Below are 13,304 nucleotides of genomic sequence, written 5' to 3'. Positions count from 1 at the left end.
CCTTCTAGAAGGCCCCACCTCTTAATCTTCCATAATCTCCTCATAGCACTGGTTGGGAACTAACCTTTTCTTTGACATGAGGGTCCTTCAGGAGCATTCCAGATCTAAACTGTAATAGCAACCATACCAACATCTTATGGAGGTCAAATGAGATTATTTCTATTAAATACTTATAATAGCATATATAATAAATGTTCATTTCCCCTCCTAACTGAGGGAATGCATATAAATGCATACGCCAAACAAGTTTCTGGTCCTTTGAATCATAACTTACTGAAAATATGTCTCAACTTCAAAATAGGATCCTTTGGAATATTCCTTTATACTGTGTGAATATATGGCATTATAATTGTTTTAATAAAAAAAATGCTGAATGACCAGCAGTTAGGCAGAATTTGGGGGGCAGAGAGAATGTTGGAAAGAAGAAGGGTGGAGTCTGAGGGGTCGCCAGCCAGATGTGGAAGAAACAGCATGAAAGTACATAGATGAGGTAAATAGGCCCCAAGGAAGCACATAGATTAATAGAAATGGGTTAATTTAAGTTACAAGAGCTGGCTAAAAACAAGCCTAAGCTATTGAGTGATCTTTTATAATTAACAAGAAGTCTCCATGTGGTTATTTGGGAGCCAGCAGTCCCGATGAAAAACTCCTCCTACAGGATCCCAGACACTTTTCCAAATTAAGGAGATGGCTATTAGATTTTCCACAACTAAAGTGACACCAGAGTCAGACACCAGACCTAACCAGGCAGCAAAGTGTCTTTGAGGAAGAGCATTTTGAACAGTGGGAATGGCTAGTCCAGCTGAGAGGACACAGCTGGACTATTTGGCAGGAGGGAAGCAAGTCAAGCGGTTGAGGACTGAGGAGTAAGAGGATGAGAAGAGGTTTGGTAGGACTTTTGCGAAAATTTTGGATTTTGGTAAATGATGTGGGAAGTTGTTGAGTCTGGAGCAGAGTGGCATGGGCCTATTTCTGTGTTAAAGGGAAGCCCTAAGGACTCTATTAAGAAGGAAATGTGGTGGGTAAGGCAGAAGTGGGAAGATCAGGATCAGGAGGCCACTGTGGTGTCCCAAGCTGATAAAAATGCCATCATGGATCAGTCAGGGCCTGACTATGAACATGGAGCAGGTCGGCAGCTGGTGTGGTGTCTTGTTCTGAATAGGCAAGATTTGGCGTGGTCTTGGCAGGAGGAGAATAGTCAGACGTGACTCTTGACTGCAGTTTTCCTGTCCCCAGCAAGTGGAAACCGTTAACTTAGATGTGGAAGAGGAAGTTAGAGAATGTGAGCTGCTGTCTTTGTGACCTGTTAAGTACTAGACAACTCACAAGCATCCAAATGGAAACAGAGGTGACAGTGAGACAGGAACCCGCCATGCTGAGCTGCTGAGACTAGGATAAGCTTGAGAGTCGTCAACCAACGGTGACATTTAAGTCAGTGGGGCTGGGTACAGCACTGAAGGAAAGGATGCAGGAGACTCTAAGTGAAGAGCTTTGGTACCCTAGTGTCACGGATCAGGGAGAGAGGGCATCCAGACTGGAGGAGACAGCGGCTGGTGGAAGACAGGGAAAACAGCCTTGAGAAGTCAAACTGAGCAGAGCTTTGACAGATGAGCAGGAATGTTTTAGACCAGTGGCCCTTGGTGGTTCCAGGCCAGCCACAGCTGGAAGTTGATTAGAAATGTTCAGAATCATGAGTCCCATTCCAGAAGTACTGGATCAGAGACTCAAGCATGGACCTCTCCGAGGGATAAAAAAAAAAAAAAAAAAAAAAAATCCAAAAAAAAAAAAAAAAAAAAACCCACTCCAGTCACAGAATTAATTGCCTGCACAAATTTACAAAGAAGATTAAGGAGCAGAAAAACCTCATGTACTGGGTGAGGACATTGTTGGAGACTTGTTTAGGCTCAAACTTGTAATAAATAGATCTCAAGGAAGTGACCCCCCCAACCCTACACTATGATGGCTGTTTGGAGAAGAGGAATGCCCCCCATTTCACTGGACCAGGGAATGCTGAGCACCAAGCATGCCAGACATTCCTCTGGCTAAAAATGGGGGGTGCTATTCCAGGGTTAACAACTCTGGGCCATTAAGTCTGAACCTTCTGAAAATTGAAGCTTATCCCACTCCCCACCCCCACCACATCCAAAATTTCCCCTAGAAAGCCCTAGCAGAATTCCATCCCTTTCCAATCTGAGGAAAAGTGGTTAAAATTAGGATCCGTCCCGATAGATTGACAAGCTAGATGTGGTGGGGGAAGGCTGTCCCCTGAAATAAGCTGTTTCCCACCGCGAATGGGAGGGGCAGGAGCCTCTGGTGGCAACCCAGCAGAGGGACAGCCCCTTCCAAGTGTGTGCAAGAGGTCTGGTCCCCAGCTTTAAAATTCTGGACGCACCGAGTGCTGACCTCTCCTCTCCCCCCGCAGTGGTGGCTAGCCCTTCCCAAGTGTGCAGTTGTCTCCTCCCTGTCCAGCCCGGCGGCGGTCGTCCCGCGCCCAGCTGGGCTACAAGTGGCCGAGTGCTGCAGCCCTGCGCAGCGCGCTCTGCACACAGGCGTCTTGGCTTGCGGCTCCGCGGGCTCTACGAAGTTGAGCAGCTGGCTGCTCAGCCTGTGGCATCTCCCGCGGGTCCCGAGATCCCTGCCTCTCTCTCTCCCTTCCCTCGGAGCAGCGGGTCCTAGTGAGCCAGCAGCCCTCTCAGGGGCTCCCTGCCCGAAGTGTGCAACTATGCTGCTAAGGGGAATCCTGCTGGGAGTGCAAGGTAAGAACTGACAGGGAGGACCCCCCCCCCCCTCCAGGGCGTCCTGGAAACTCTCTTCTACTTCGGCTGGCAGGGTGGGGCTCCCAGTGTTGGCTCAGTCATCCAACGGCTCTTCTGGATCATTCGCAGCCACCAAGCTCCCTGCCCTGGTCAAGCTTGGGATGAGGGTGGGCATGGAGTTGCACAGAGGAGGGTCCCTGGAGTGTTGAGAAAGCACATGCATCCTTCTCTCCCTCCTTCCCGCACGCCTCCCCAACCTTCACCAGGTACCCCAGGGCTGGTGCAATGCTGCCAGGCAGAAACCCAAACTGAAAGTCCCTTTGTGCCCGCAGCCTTGCAGCTTGCCAGTGCCCTGGACCTGCCCGCTGGCTCCTGTGCCTTTGAAGAGGGCACTTGTGGCTTTGACTCGGTGTTTGCATTTCTGCCTTGGATTCTAAATGAGGAAGGTAAGGGGGCTCCAGGGAAAGGTGCCCGAGGTGAACTTTCTTCATGACTTGCCCCCCCCCCCGCGCGCGCGCCCCACTCGCGCCCCCCGGAAGTAAAATTATCTTGGAGTTAGTTCCCTTTGGGAGGAAAACTGTGAGTCATGAAGCTTCCTTCCAACCACTCCTGCAGCAAGGAGCAGCCAGGAAAACCAAGAGGAAGGAGCAGGGCTGTGTACCTGGCTCTGAGCATGCACTCCTATCCGCAGCAGCATACCCCATTGAAAGAAACAAAGTGTGTGTGTGTGGGCGGGGGAGGTAGTAATGCTAATGACTGTCACCACTAGCCCTGTGCCCCCGCAGGCAGATAGCCTGGCTGGTCCTCAGCAGGCATGTGCCTGAGCTGAGAAACTCGATGGGATCGGGATCGTTCTCAGGAAGCTTTGCAGAAATGTTTCCACGCTGCTGTGAGGGTCCTCAGTTCTAAGACCCCCTGCTTAGGTCCACTCCCACAGCAGTTTTGCCTCTGATTCATCTGTTACCATCCCGTGTCTAATTCGGCACTGGACAATCGAGTTAACTCCAACACAGAGTATCTGAAGCCACTGGGCTGGGGCCAGTTGGCCATAGTCTCAGTACTCTGCACTGCTTGGGTTCCTGGGACAAAATTTAAATGAAGTCTGATGCGTCTTCTTACCTGTTATTCACAGTAAAAAAAACAAACAAACATTTCAATGGCAGGCACTGATGTCCCTCCTCCCCTTTCTCTGCTCCTGTCACCATCATTTTGAAGCTTGATACTCTAGATCATTTATGTGGGCTTGGGGTAGACTCCTTTAAAAGACATGCCGCCAGAAAGGACGCCAGCTGACCTTCCTCCCAACTCAGTTGTCTTCAAGTTCAAGTCATCCAGCCTGGCTCCCTGGAACAGGACCCTCGCTTAGGATGTCACCACAGTGCTCCCTGCCCATCTGCAAGTCTTTGGGAACCTGGCCAACATGAGCTTCCCTGACCCACACAGGTGGCTGATAATAGCACTGGCGTGAGAATCTGAGCCTTCAGAGAGTCACGTGGTTGACTGAATGACCAGTACTGATCTGTTCCGCTAGGGGAAGAAACCAGAAGGTGCTAAGTCAGTAATTATCTTTGTCTCCAACACTTGCCAGGTCCTGAGTGCAGTTTAATTAGGCACACATGAGGAAGATCAGCTTGCTGAAGGGCTCCCTGCCCTGCCGGTGGCTTTAGGGAAGAATTCAAGTTTGTCATTCCCATTCTGTTCTCCGCTCTAGCTGTGTTGGAAAGACGGCTCTGCCTATGTTGTGGCAGTAGCTTTGGGAGCATTGTTCTCTAGTTTGCAAGGCTTCTCAAAGTTTCTTTAAGAAGGCATCAGGATGACCTGGCGGGCATGTTCCAACCATTTCCTTTCCCTTCTTGAGAGTCTGATTCAGTGGTCTGGATTGAGGCCTGAGAATTTCTCACAAGTTCCAAGATAATAGTACCACCGCTGCTTCTACTGATCTGGGAGCCATACTTTGGGAATCCCTGACTCTACCACTGTGTATACACACACACACACACACACACACACACACACACACACACACACACACAAACATACACACACACCTATATACCTATACCTGTGCTGTTAGTCCCAAGTAAAACCAGGATCAAAATGAACCACTCACATCGACCTGAGAATGAACAGCTCCCAGAATATTGTGTCCTAAGCTTACTTGGGTCAGGCTGCTGTGGCCCTAGGAAAAAAAAGAAATGGATGTCTTTCTCACATCCAGGAGTCTGAGTCCTGAAGTGCTCTCTATGGCCTCTATCAGATCAAAACTGCCTCCCATCCAGAATTCTCCCATCCAGAATGCTCATGGGTGAGCATGCCGCTGCCTGCTGAGCACAGGACCCTCCCTGGCTGGCAGGAAGTGCTGCACTGGGCTGGCATCTCTGTACCAATGTAGCTGTTAAACAGCCTCCTCCAGGGAAAACAGAAGATGCCTATAGGAAAAGGTGATTACACTTTAATCATGTAATAAAGGCACTGCGGCTCTTCTGCTTTCTTTCATGTGGCCACCGCTTTCTGGCTGGAGGCTAGGACCATTTGCTTGGCTGGATGACATTAATTCATCCTATTCTGATGACTCCAGGGTAGAGCAGGCAAGTTAGGCTTCCATCAAAGTTTCAAAGGCTGGAACGTGGACATAACTGCCCACTGTAGACACTGGGGCAACAAGGCAGATGTGTGCCAGCTGCTGCACTTGCCTGTAAGGAGTGAGCGCGAAGAATTCCCCTTACTCTAGTTTGGGAAATTAAAGTAATAAAATGGTCCCAGGCTAAAATTTGGGAGGCTGTTTGAAAGACTCCACTTTATTGCAGAAACTCTTTAAAAGAGATTCCAGACGCCTCTGTGTGCTGCATCCACCAAGAAAGCTGTGAATGTCACAGACTTTTACCCACAAGTCCTTGCAACACAAATAGCACTTCTTATATGTCCTTGGTCAGTAAGTTAACCTATAGTGGAGAGAGCAATGCCAATGTCCAGTGAAGGGTTAATTCCAGAAATCAATCTGTAAATTAGAATTTCCTAAAAGAAAGTCAGGTCTTGGAATAGTTGATGAGTACCCTCAAGCCACATAGCCCCTACAAAACTATGTGAGGCCCATTTCTTGGTTTATCTGAGTGTTGGATCTCTATGCATTTCTTATTACCTGGTTCATGGTCATATATATATATATTTTTTTCCTACCTTGTCGACATAGGTGACATTATGTCAAACCCAAATTGGAACTTGCTCTGAAATCTTAGGTTTGAATTCAATCTTAGGAAATAAGAGACCCATTTTATACTGTAAAAACGTCTTCATTCATTTATCTTTAACAAAATTAACTTTATTCATCCCTCACGCGGGGAATTCTGGATCCCATTTAAGCAACAATCCTCAGCTAAAATTGAGACTGTTCCCCACTCCCCTTCTGATACCCATAAAGGCAGAAGCCCTTTGGCTGAGGCTTCTTGGAAAACAGACAGTTGGCCTCACAGTTCAGACTAGTAATTGAGTGGGCTTTGGTCTTGGTTTGGGCTGGGTATCTTAACCTTCACTCTCTAAGAAACCACAGGCTGAGCCCTGGGAGGAAGGACAATACTCAACACAGGTACTCTTCTTTTACTTCGGCAGAGAAGATAGATGTGGGAATGACTCCAGCGTGGAGAAAGTAAAAAGAACATTCAAAGTATTTATAAGGAAGATCTACTTCATGTTTCCTTGATAGTGTCCAAAGAGGGAGACATTTAAGAAACAGATGGGTGGCTTTTGTACCTCAGAGTGAACAACAATATGGAAGCTGAGAAAGCATAACCAGGGTCAGGGTAGGGGTCACAGTAGAGTGTATTAATACCTCAATGATATGCATGCTTCCCCCCCCATCTGTTTCCTACACCCAGACTCTTTCCTTGTCTTTTAAGGATACTCCTCCCAACTGGCCATCTGAGTTTCAGTTCTGCACACAGTCATCTGCCAGTTATTATTAATAGTGATAAATCCTGCCTGATTCTTCTTGAGGCCCAGCTGGACCCAAAGCCTGGCAAGGATCCCAATGGGCCTTTATGGAAGGCCCATTTTTTTTCCTTCACTGTGCTGACCTTGGAAGGCCGCCTGTAGCATCCCACCCAGACATCACCAAGTTGTCAAAGAAGATCTTGTCCCCATTGGTCCTGCCTGGATCCCATTGATCCCTATTGGTGTTGCCCCTATTGACCATTTTAGTACAGCTTTACCAGCAGAAGCTCTACTCATCCACAACCCCGCTGGATAGAGGCTTGAAGTCAGAACAATCTAGAATGTTCCTTAGATGCCTCTCAAAAAGATACTGCAGAAATTTGCATCAGATGCAGCTCTTTGGAGTTTCCCTGGTGTTGCTGCTGCCAGTTTGAGCACGACTCTGTGTTCTAGGCTTGAGCAGTTTGGGTCCTGCTCAGGCTCTGCATATGGTGTCAGAGCTGGACTGCAAAGGTGTCCAATGCAGGCTGTCTGCTTTTCACACTGTAGTCCAGACAGGCTAACACTCATGGTTGGGTACAAGGTCCCTGGCAAACCTGGAGCAGGACCCTGTCTCATCTGCTCAATACCATTCCTTCCCTCTGCATAGCTGGTGAACAGTGAGCACTGGCTTCCAAGCCTCACAGTGTTGGTAACACATCATCCGAGATCCAGTCGGATGTTTAACATGTGGAAGAATGCAGATTCCTAAATGTAATGTTTGGGGCCTATCATGTCCATAGAGAATGACATTTTATGTGTTATAAAGATATATTCTCTCCAATTTGTAAGACCTGCATGCAGTCTTCAGCACGTAGGAAAAATCTTGCTGCATAATTGGGACTCAATAGGTAGTTGAATGAATGAATCCAGCATCTGGCCATGGAAGCACCCTGTGCCTTTTCCCCCCTTCTGCTGTCTTTCCTTCACCTTCCAAGTCAGTTCCTTATCATGAGAAGCAGCTTGAACAGGCTGTTAGAAACCAAGATGGCCAGCTTGTATTAGAACCAGGCACTGTTCCTTCCAGGGTAGTTGTCTTAGTTAGGGTTTCTGTTGCTGCCATGAAACACCATGACCAAAAGCAAGTTGGGGAAGAAAAGGTTTTTTTGGCTTACACTTCCATATCATAGTTCATCACTGGAGGAAGTCAGGACAGAAACTCAAGCAGGGCAGGAGCCTGGAGGCAGGAGCCCATGTGGAGACCATGGAGGGTGCTGCTTACTGGTTTGCTCACCATGGCTTGCTTGGCCTGCTTTCTTATAGAACCCAGGACCACAAGCCCAGGAATGGCACTACCTACAATGGGCTAGGCCCTCACTTATTAATAATTAATAAAGAAAATGCCGTACAGGCTTGCCTACAGCCTGATCTTCTGTAGGCATTTTCTTAATTGAGGTTCCCTCCACTCAGGTGACTCCAGCTTGTGTCAAGTTGACATAAAACTATCCTGCATAGCAGTGTTCATTATTTTTCCTCTCTAGACCTCAAAAGAGATATGAAGGGCCTGGAGAGTTGGCTTGGTGGCTTAAGAGCACCAGTCCTGGGTTTAATTACTAGAACCCACATGGCAGCTTACAACCCTCTAGAACTGTAATTCCAGGAGACCTGACGCCCTCTTCTGTCCTCTATGGGAACTGCACACATGTGGTGCACAGACATCTGTGCAGGCAAAACACCTACACATAAAATAAAATGACAAAGAAAGCAGGAATAAAAAAGTACCTGCTTTTTACGATTTTTGTGAAGATTATTCACACTGACACACTAACACATAATGACCACCGTATGATACACATAACCTGATTCTCACACTATTACAAGATTTGCTTCTCAGCAACACTACACACATTATATATAAACATTCATTCTTCTAACTCAGTATTCCAATACAGTGTCTGGGATGTGAAAGGGGTGACAGACGCTGTAACTGTCTTCTGCTTGTAGCTTTGCCATTTCCTTTTCATTACAGCGAGAGGGCGAGCCTTCTTATCATTGTTCTGTGGTAAGGCCCTGTGAGCTCCATCGTGTGTGTGTGTGTGTGTGTGTGTGTGTGTGTGTGTGTGTGTGTGTGTGGAAGATATGTGTGTGTAAAGAAACGAGACTGCATCTCACACTTAGGTTGTCATCCTTTTCAGCAGCTCACATCTTCTTTTTCTTTACAACTCATCATTCGCTCCCTGCCCCTTACTCTTCTTCCCACCTCCGGCTGTTCTCCATTTGTCTGTCTCACAGAGCTGGGGCCTCAGCCTTAACTGGTTCTTCTTACTGGTGATGTTAGTATCTCCACAAGATTCCCAGTGTGCTGATATTCACTCCTTGGCTTCAAGTAGCCTTCTACCCTCGACCTTCCTATCTGCCAGCCTGCTTAGGAGATGCCCTTCCTGAGTACTCCTTTTGGGATTTAGCCTGGACAGCTTCTGCCTGCCTGCCTGGCTTTATGGATAGACTTTCTCAATATGGTCAGCCTCCCTCTAGGCCAATGTCCAGGCTGAGTTCCTCCCCTCAGATTAGAGTGTTGACTGGGAGCTGTTCTCTGGATCCTGGACCTCTCCCCCAGAGATGTCTGGGAATTTTTAGGATGTTTTCCTTCTCTTAATTACAGACGTCAGCCAAGGTCACAGAATGTTGTCATGGGACTTTATGTTTGCTTTGCCATCCTCAAGTTTCTTAACCTACAATGACAGTGTTTTGTAAGTTGTGTGTTGGGATATAATATTCAACAAAAGATTTGGCTCTTTCTGAGTGTGATGGTTTATCTCAGCACTCAGGAACTTGGAGACTGAAAGTTCAAGGCTGGCCTGAGATATAGCACAAGGTCCAGGAGTATGTATCTCAACAAAAGCAGAAGGAGGTAGAGGGAGAAGGAGGAGGTCCTGTTTTTGTTTTTAACAAGATTTTTTTGTTTTAATTGTATGTGCATGGATTTTTTTTTGTCTGCATGTATATCATTGCATCCTGTGGATGAAGATCTTATGGCCAGAAGAGGGAGACAGATCCCCTAGCACTGGAGTTACAAGTGGTTGTGAGCCACCATGTGGGTGCTGGGAATCAAACCCAGGTGCTCCTGAAGAGCAGCTATTGCTCTTATCCTCTGTGCCACCTCTCCAACCCTAAAGTCCTGATCCATAAGTTCTTATCCTTAAACATCAGTGTTCCTTTTATTAGGTCACCTGAAGCCTGGCCCTATTTTTATCTTATATAACAAACTTGATTTTCAAGAATTTGAGTGAGATCCAGCTATGCTAATAGAGGTTTGGACATTTCAATACGTAGAGCCGGCAGGTAATGAACTCTTCCTGGGCATTCCAGGTGATTAACCCTGATTTTCACACCTGTCAATTTTTCTAATACTCTTCCTCAATTTTTTTCATATGCTTACCCAATCAAATATATCCAAAGATGCATTCACTATGATCTGGAGTCTTGATGTCTTTGACTATCAACTAGAAGATGTAGTACTGTTGCATACTGAAGAACACATTGCTAGTGATATACAAACAAGTTATTTAAGGGCAAGAAACTTTAGTGTGTCTGAAATTCCTGTCCCGAATGCCTCCCCAGCTCATTTCACCTGGACATTCGTTCTCAACACTGGTTGGACAGCATCTGAACATTTCCTTTAAAGTAGTCATGTCCAGTTCCTACCCCAGAGGATTCTGATTTATGTGGCCAGCAACAGGCCCAGATTTCACATTGTTAGATAAACTGACTGGCTGGCTGACAGACTGACTGATTGACAGACTGACACACATCTGTGGTTGAGAACTGGATGTGGGGATGACTGCCATTCCATAGCCCCTTCAGGTCAGCATGATTGCCGTCTGTCCCCAAACTTCCTATCTCAGCATTCACAGTCTCAGCATTCACAGCATTCATGATCTGCTTCAAATTATATTTCGACCTTCCTCTCCTATTGATTCCTAGTACACTCTTAACACAGCCTTATTCTTTTGTCTCTGCCTCTGATTGCAGTGTTCTCTGCAGCTGCCTTTCTATTCTCTTCTCCTCCTCTTGCCTATTTTAAATGCTGCCATGGCTAGAGTATGATTTAATTATTTAATATAGTTGGACTTTCTTGTCTGACTTTCTTTGGGACCACCAGCTCCCCAATAATGACACAGAGACTTCTTATTAATTATGAAAGCTTGGCCTTTAGCTTAGGCTTGTTCCCAACTAGCTCTTATAATTTAAATTAACCTTTTTCTATTAATCTACATTCTGCCACATGGCTTTTTACCTCTCCTTCATAATGTACATCCAGCTTCCTCCGTGTCTCACTGACATCTCTTGCAGCTCCAGATTCTCACCCCCAGTTCCTCTCTCTGCCTGGAAGTCCCACCTAACTTCTCCTGCCTAGCTACTGGACATTCAGCTTTTTATTAAATCAGTCATAGCAATACATCTTCACAGTGTACAAAAAAGATTATCCCACAATTATTTAATTATACCAACTCAAGGGTCTGTATGTTATAAAGGCTTGGTCCCTAGTGTACAGAATTGGGTGAGTGTGTTGAAACATGGGAAGTTGCTGTGGGATGACCTGTATGTTGTGAATATATGTTGCTATGATTGATTGATAAATAAAACACTGATTGGCCAATAGCCAGGCAGGAAGTATAGGATAGGCGGGTCAAACAGAGAAGAGAGGCTGGGAGGTGGAAGCTGGGGGAGACGCCAGCCTGCCATTCAGGGAGCAACATGTAAAGGCAACAGGTAAAGCCACAGAACATGTGGCAACATATAGATTAACAGAAATGGGCTGAGTTAAGTGTAAGAGCTAGTCAATGGTAGGCCTGAGCTAATGGCCCAGCAGTTTAATTAATGTAAGTTTCTGAGTGATTATTTTATAAGTGGTTGCAGGGTCCGTGGTGCTGGGCAGGACTGGAGAAAACTACAGCTACAGGAAGTCCTTAGGTGCTGGGGACATGTCCTTGGAAGGACTGTAGGACCCTGCCTGTCCTTTCTCTTACTGTGTCAGTTCCAAATGGAACTGTTTTGCTCTTCTGTGCCCTCCCACCATGATATGTTGCTATCAAGAGATCACATGAATGGGGCTACCTAATCTTGGTCTTGAAGCTTCAGAAACTGCAAGCTGCATGATTCTTTTTTTATATGTAAAACTAGTTGCCTCTGGCATTTCATTGTAGTACTGCAAAACTGACTAATGCAAATGCTATAAGATGTTTTAAAGCCCAGTTGCTCATAAAACACTCTGTAGCACAAATTGTTAGAAGGTCTTATTAATAAAAACAAACACAGTGCCAGTTATTGGGGTGAATGCTGGAAGATCAGAAAAGCAGAACAAGCCACAGCCACCTCACCTTGCCAGTTCCTCAGCTGATCCTGTTTCCTCAGACTGGAAGCCTCTGTGTCCTCATCCGAATGGATCTCAGCTGAACTGTTTGTTGCTCAAAAGCCTAAAAGCTTAACCAGCCAAAAGCTTCTAGTTCTTGGTCTTCACGCCTTATATACCTTTCTGCTTTCTGCCATTACTCCCTGGGATTAAAGGCTCACTTTCTGGGATTAAAGGTGTGAGTCACCATGCTTCGCTGTATCCTTGAACTCACAGAGATCCAGAGGGATTTCTGCCTCTGGAATGCTAGGATTAAACGTGTGAGTGCCACCATTTTCTAGCCTCTGTATCTAGTGGCTGTTCTGTTCTCTGACCCCAGATAAGTTTATTAGGGTGCACAATATTTTGGGGAACACAATATCACCACAGCATTCCACCACCATCTCAGATGAATGGGGCATTTCCCTTCCCTCCCTTTACACAGCTCTCCACTTTCCATCCTGTGAAATCTTATTAGTGTCTCCTATTGGAGTCTCCACCCCTTCATCTATCAGAGGCTTGATGGAGAGTAGATGGCATTAGCAAACACCCTGCACCTAATCTAATGTCCCTTTGAGAGTGGACAGAAAAATAAAAACCCTCAGCGTTTTTCCTTGTAGTGAAAGAGTCTGGGTTTAGTAGTCCTTCCTACTGGATGAATTCAAAGAGTTTAGAAGCTCACATTGTAATTTACAGATGTCACGATGAAGCAGCATCCAGCTTATCTCAGCCATGCCTGGTCTGTGACATGCCAGTGGACAAATAGCTCTAGGGCTATTCCCCATCAAGGCTCCTAAGTGCCTTGACCCTCTGCCATTATAAACAAGCACAGTGCGGGCTGGAGAGCACTCCTGCCGACTCTGAGAAGTTGCTTTTGGCCAAAGATTATTAGGCTTTGTACAAGCTGTTGGAAATAGTGTTTCTAAGGAATTCACGTGTGAGGTGTCAGTAGAGCCCATTTTGATGGGGAGAAGCAGAGATAGATATTCTTCTACTCCAGGGAGGGAGTTCTTATGAAGGGATGTGGCAGCGGGGGAAACCAGAGGATAGAGTGTGCGGTCAGTAAAATCTGCTGGAATGCCTGGTTTCCCTGTTTTATGTCCTTGGGGGACTCTGAGGCTAAGAATGAGATAAAAAAAATAATCAAACAGTGTAATGCCAGAGACCCATAGAGTAATGAATGAATCCTATGTTCTATAGGAAAGGGCTGATAAAGAATATTTATCCTATCAGCAAGGTTTTGAGTGCCC

The 13,304-nt window shown here is 46.3% G+C and overlaps 1 protein-coding gene across 2 annotated transcripts in view; it reads left to right on the top strand.

The window, feature by feature from the left end:
- Nucleotides 1–2,350: 2,350 nt before the first annotated feature.
- Mamdc2 (MAM domain containing 2) overlaps nt 2,351–13,304 on the top strand; it is a 158,218-nt gene continuing 147,264 nt past the window's right edge. Inside the window, exons 1-2 of one of the 2 annotated variants that reach the window (XM_016003868.3) lie at nt 2,351–2,756; nt 3,089–3,202. In XM_016003868.3, the coding sequence (XP_015859354.1) occupies nt 2,723–2,756; nt 3,089–3,202 (148 nt within the window). In that variant the 5' untranslated portion in view covers nt 2,351–2,722. The remainder of the gene's footprint in view (nt 2,757–3,088; nt 3,203–13,304) is intronic. The other variant, XM_006985376.4, reaches the window with a different exon arrangement.

Source organism: Peromyscus maniculatus, chromosome 1 (assembly GCF_049852395.1).
Source record: "Peromyscus maniculatus bairdii isolate BWxNUB_F1_BW_parent chromosome 1, HU_Pman_BW_mat_3.1, whole genome shotgun sequence".
NCBI lineage: Eukaryota > Metazoa > Chordata > Mammalia > Rodentia > Cricetidae > Peromyscus > Peromyscus maniculatus.
The sequence above is the reverse complement of the archived record's forward strand: the minus strand, read 5'-3'. Positions and strand labels throughout refer to the sequence as shown.